At 45.4% G+C, this 6,078-nt stretch overlaps 1 protein-coding gene across 1 annotated transcript in view; it reads left to right on the top strand.

Annotated features, from left to right (window-relative positions):
* The window catches only part of LOC106814058 (polypeptide N-acetylgalactosaminyltransferase 2-like), a 124,652-nt gene that overhangs the window by 101,508 nt on the left and 17,066 nt on the right, over window positions 1-6,078 (top strand). Inside the window, exons 3-6 of the mRNA XM_014818331.1 lie at window positions 1,957-2,055; window positions 2,184-2,251; window positions 2,913-3,100; window positions 4,519-4,606. Of these exons, the coding sequence (XP_014673817.1) occupies window positions 1,957-2,055; window positions 2,184-2,251; window positions 2,913-3,100; window positions 4,519-4,606 (443 nt within the window). The remainder of the gene's footprint in view (window positions 1-1,956; window positions 2,056-2,183; window positions 2,252-2,912; window positions 3,101-4,518; window positions 4,607-6,078) is intronic.

Genomic DNA, 6,078 nt, shown 5'->3' with positions numbered 1-6,078 from the left:
TCAACGACAGTAGATGATTGCCCCAGACAGAAAAACAACCCACGAGCAGACAATGGGGGGTGCAGTTCAATTAAAAGGAGCGGGAGCAATATGAATAGTGCTTTCTTTGTGAAAATACTAGGTATAGGAACGCCCTATGGTTCACTGCCTGTCGGTGCACAGTTGTACGTTCTCACCGGTGTTAAACCCTTATGCTAACGATGTGATTAACTACGCAGTACGACGCAGAATGAGAAATGGGAACGTAATACCCACCATGATGTAAATCAAATTAACTCACACATATGTGCTCGAATAGGAACGGAAGAAGGGATGATGGATGGATTGGATAGCGATGGGATGGTGGCTGGCTGCGCGTGGCTGGATGGATGGATGGCTGGCTGTGTCTGGCTGGCGGCCCTGGGGCCTTCTGGATGGCTGGATGGATGGATGGGAATGGGATGAATGGATGGATGGATGGATGGATGGATGATGGGATGGATGGATGGATGGATGGCTGGGATGGATGGAGGATGGATGATTGGATGATGGAATGGATGATGGATGCGATGGATGGATGATGGATGGATGGATGCGGATGGATGGAGAGATGGATGGATGGATGGGATGGCATAGGCATGGATTGATTGATTGATACATGGCGTGGATGGCGTGAATGGATGGGTGGATGGCATAGATGGATAGAGGGATGGATAAGATGAGATGGATGGATGGAAGGCATCGATGGATGGATGCATGATGGATGGACCGACGAACGACGGGACGGACGCCGACGGGACGGACGGACGGACGGACGGACGACGGCTATGCACCGCATGGACTGGATGATGGATGGGTGGCGGTGACAGGATGGCGTGGATGGGATGTATTGCCACGCGTGCATTCATGGATGATGATGGACTTGAATGATGATGGTGGTTATTTTCGGGGCATCTGGGATGTTCGTGTGTACGCCAGAAATTTCTCAAGACCTCCCGAAATGTTCGATTTTTAGCTCACCTTGACATCGTCAAGCTAGTCAAGCTATGCAAATTAGGTAGGTTTATGCAATTTATGCAAAAAACGCCGATAACAAACAGTCTGTGGTGTCACACTCATCTGGTTCGTTTTACAAGATTTCATTGACAATATCTTTAATGCAATATTGGTATTTCCTCTCCAGCCTGCCGATAAAATGTCTATATTATTAGAGTAAAGTTTTACAAAACATGTCGGAACGCAGCATAATCTATTTATTTCGAATGCCATTGCTACAAAGCGGGTATAGCGCTATCTACCGTAACAAATTGTGATTCATTTTGGTTTATACATTATTATTGCGATATATACAGATGGCAACCGTGTGCTACCGCCTAACCCTAAAAACTCATACGAAGTAAACACTTCCATACAACCAATTAACCTTTGACAAAAGTTGTGTTATGGGCAGGGAAACACCATTGTCACGTGGTACATAGCAGCAAGAGTGGATAATAGAGACTATCTCCATCTCTAATCTCTATTATCCACTCTTGATAGCAGCTACGTGGAATAAGCGTATCCTCTCAATCTTACACGTTACACATCAGGAGCTCCGCTTTTATAGGCAGTTCATTAATCTGAATATTATAAAAACGTTATTTGTGGTGAGCTACGTATATACAGTGTCATTGACACTTTCATTGTGGATTGCCAGAGATAATGTATGACACAAGTGTGTAGTGACACTTAAGTGAGATGTTGTTGAGGCATTTGCAAGCAAAGAGAAAGGAGAGGCCCATCCACACACACACACACACACACACATATATATATATATATATATACTTAGTATCGCAGGAGTGAAAGAGTAGGGAGGTGTAGGGAAGTGTTGAAATAGTAAACAGTGAAATAATAGACAGTAGAGACTAGAGGGTAAAGGTCAATAAGGTTATTGGTCAATTAGTGTAGGTAATGGCAACGTTTATTTCTATGCAGGTGCAAGCATGCGACCTTCAGTGAGGACCTGCCAGCAACAAGTGTGATTATCACCTTCCACAATGAAGCCAGGTCGACGTTACTACGCACTGTTGTCAGGTAGGCGCACAAAGCTTCAGCGTTCGTCATGATTGAATATTAAACGTGCTCGCCTGGCCGGTCATCGCGTGGATGTGTGCATCGAGATGTTGCCTACAGGCCGTGCTTTTCTCTCTTTCTCTGCGCAGCGTGCTGAATCGCAGCCCCGCTCACCTGATAAAGGAGATCATCCTAGTCGACGACTTCAGCGACGATCGTAAGTACACGTTGAAATTACGCGCGCGCGTTCGCGTGGACGCGATAACGTGTATGCAGTTATCGCGCGCGCGGCTGCGGCGGCGGCGGCGGCTGCGGCTGCGGCGGCGGCTGCGGCTGGCTTTGGTATTTTTCCTGCAAAATTGGGATGATCGTATCGCACCGACGTATGATCCGACATGCGCGCCACAGTCGGTGGTTGTTGTTGTTGTTCCTGTAAGATTTCAGCCTGTTCTGCTAGCATCTGTGATAAATACGACATACGCATATACGCTCTCCTATGACACTATTTGTTATAGGAAGATTCTTCCTATGACAAATATTGTTGTATGTGTTGTGCGCATCATAGGAGTTTAGGAGCGCTATTATGAATGCAAGCAGTAAATTTCAGCTGTAAAGCGGAACCAAGTTGACTCGCCAATATTTGTCATAGCCATAGGAAGAATCTTCCTATGACAAATAGTGTCATAGGAGAGCGTATATACGTATGTCGTATTTGTCATAGATGCAAGCAGAACATGTTGAAGATTTGGTGTACGCTGCGTATATATTCCACTGGGACTTCGACTGTCCAAATGAGCAGGCGATCCGAGTTCTTGTTCGTAAGCTGGTTGCCGAAACGAGATTTTTTTTGCAATGGCATCTGATTTCGTCTTCGCCAGCGTCTGCCGGGACAGAGTTGGCAAAGATCCAGAAAGTGCGTGTGATGCGCAATGACCGGCGGGAGGGTCTCATGAGGTCGAGGGTGAAAGGAGCGGACTCTGCAATCGGAGATATCCTGACGTTCCTGGACAGCCACTGTGAATGCAACAAGGGCTGGCTGGAGCCGCTTCTGACTAGAGTAGCGGAGGTAGGTGGCGTTTTTTACATGGAGAGTTGGTCAAGAGGAGGAGGAGGAGGAGGAGGAGGAGGAGATTTGGCAGCATTTGTAGCACAGTTGCTGCTGCTGCGGATTTCGTTGTAGTTGCTGTTGTAGTATAGTAGTAGTAGTAGTGGTAGTGGTAGTGGTAGTGGTAGTGGTAGTGGTAGTGATAGTGGTAGTGGTAGTGGTGGTGGTAGTGGTAGTTATTGTTGTTATTATTGTTGTGTTGTTGGTGTTGTTGATGTTTTTGTTGCTCCTCGGCCAACCATGAAAAGATAACTGTATTTCTGTTCATGGTAGCTATAGTTCAACTCGTAAATAGCCTATAACGGCTCATTGAAGCTTATAGAACAGCTTTACTCTTTGAAATGGAGACTCCTCGGATCTCTGTCCGCCTTACGTGGTGTCCATACACTATGTAGAAGTTATCGACTAACTGTCTTCCCGTGGCTATAGCTCTCAGGCTGCAAAATTCCTCTGCGTCGCGTGTGTTCGCACCAGTTACTACTTCATGCAGATATCCTTTGTGAGTGGCACTTTATTTTCCTACTTGCGTTTTATTGATGGAGTAGATTAGCATCCGTTGAGAGATTGTCAGTGTCCCCAAATGAACCTGTAGAAAAAGGAATTTCGTGTCAGTAAAATTAAGCACTTAATCGTGATTGTAGTATGTAATTGTAAACCCCAATTAAAGTGCTGTGCTGGTAATTGTAATAAACGAATTCATGCGAGAAGATTTGAGGGAATTATCGTGATAAAATAAATCCTTTTGTGATTATGATTAGTGCAAGTGTCCAGAATTCGTAATAGGGGTTTATTTTGTGTCCCTAAAAACAGAAATACAAATCTCTCTATCAGTGTGTGCGTTGGTGTGTGTAATTAGCACTATATATTACAGTGGCGAATTATCCATATATGATAGTTTTATCTGAATTACAGAAACAGTCGGTAAGCATTGATATTGACATTAACTTTGCGATTTTTCTGACAACAGCCCCCTGATCTTGAACGAATGAAATAAATTAATGACAGAGATCGAGATCTGGCAGCGCACGCACGCACGCACGCACGCACGCACGCACGCACTTACACACACGCACGCACGCACGCACGCACGCACGCACGCACGCACACACACACACACACACACACACCTCCCGAGCCTACAGACAGTGCGTGTGCGTATGCGTGTGCGTATGCGTGCGTGTCGGTGTGACTGTGTGTCTGTGTGCGTGCGTGCGTGCGTGCGTGCGTGCGTGCGTGCGTGCGTGCGTGCGTGCGTGTAGTGGGGGGGGGGGGTGCGTGCGTGCGTGCGTGCGTGCGTGCGTGAATGATGCTCGTGCTCTCATCGCAGACGACAGGCGGTGAATAAAACGCGAAAATGTTTTGCTCTTGTGTCGTTGCAGAACAGAACTCGCGTCGTGTGTCCGATCATAGATGTCATCAACATGGACAGCTTCGCATACATAGGTGCTTCGGCAGATCTCCGAGGCGGTAAGCGAGTGCGACGCCCATCGGGCATCCATCTTATTTGATCTCCTAAACAGCGTAGCTTGGAAAGAAATTGTATTATTATTATTTTTCATACGTGGGAGAAAACATTCTGGCTGTCTCCATGTTTTGTATGCGCTCTGTTGCTCTTCGTTGGTTTCGCGGTTGCTCTGATTGTCTAGATGTCACTTTTTGTTTACCACGTACGTCCAATATTTGTTCATGATTATTATGTCGGCTGTAACAATAAATTAAAGGGGCGTGGTAGGAAGGCAAGGTGAACAATTCCCAGTGCAATGCTCTCTGGTTACTATAGACAGTCACTACATAATGTACACAAGTAAATGCACGCTGCCATAGACTAATGCACTGTAACTGCATGTTTAAAGTTCAGGATACATTCATTCGAGTTCATCTTTCGTTTTATTGAAATTGACGTGTATCTTAAATATAAAATCACATCGAGCGCACTGATTCATGGATTTACGTTATCAGGGCCGTTGTTTCCCTTGGGCTGTTTTCTTCTTAGTTATACACAGTTAGTCACAATGCACTCGGCTAGGTCATCGATAACTGCATGGGCCGTTCAATCTACTTGATTTATGACCCATATTCGGTTGGCTAGGCAGATAAATGTCGGAATATATAGCCGAAATCGCATCCAGTGCACGATCTATTAGGAATTTCACGCAGATACTGCCCGATTATCGTGCCACCAGTGATTTCGTGTGCGTAGATTGTGCCCCTAGTCGATGGCGTGGGACAGTCGCATGCGATTATGTTCTAAGGCAGAATTGGACGAAATGATCCCATCTCTTTTTCGCTCGAAAAAACAACACATGTTCGTGGAACAGCGACATATGCGCTTAGCGTGGCTAATATTATCGGCATCGTAAATGTTAACTATGGTGACGAGTAAGAATAGGTGTGTAGGAAACCCACGTGATTATAGCAACATGTTCTGATTGCATCTATGACAAATAGTACATACGCATATATACGCTCTCCTATGACACTATTTGTCATAGGAAGATTCTTCCTATGACAAATTTTGGCGAGTCAACTTCGTTCCGCTTTACAGCTCAAATTCACTGCTTGCGTTCATAATAGCGCTCCTAAACTCCTATGATGCGCACAACACATACAACAATATTTGTCATAGGAAGAATCTTCCTATGACAAATATAGTGTCATAGGAGAGCGCATATGCGTATGTCGAATTTGTCATAGATGCTAGCAGAACAAGCTGTGTTTGAAGCACTGACTGCTGACACACGGCAGTGGAGCGTGACTGATTCCTGCATACTGTGCCGTGCGCAAGATGCTTGACTTGGCAGTCTTAAGCTGGCTTTACACTATCCACTTTTAGTTAAAAAGTTGACGAGTTGATCAACTTTTCAACACTCTCATCAACCTTTCCGTGCGATGCTCAAATAATTTACATTGTCGTTACATTACTGTGTAGACAGTTACAT

The sequence above is a fragment of the Priapulus caudatus genome, unplaced genomic scaffold (assembly GCF_000485595.1).
Source record: "Priapulus caudatus unplaced genomic scaffold, Priapulus_caudatus-5.0.1 Scaffold25, whole genome shotgun sequence".
Lineage (NCBI taxonomy): Eukaryota > Metazoa > Priapulida > Priapulimorpha > Priapulimorphida > Priapulidae > Priapulus > Priapulus caudatus.
Note: the sequence above shows the minus strand (reverse complement) of the source record. Positions and strands in the feature narration are given on the sequence as shown.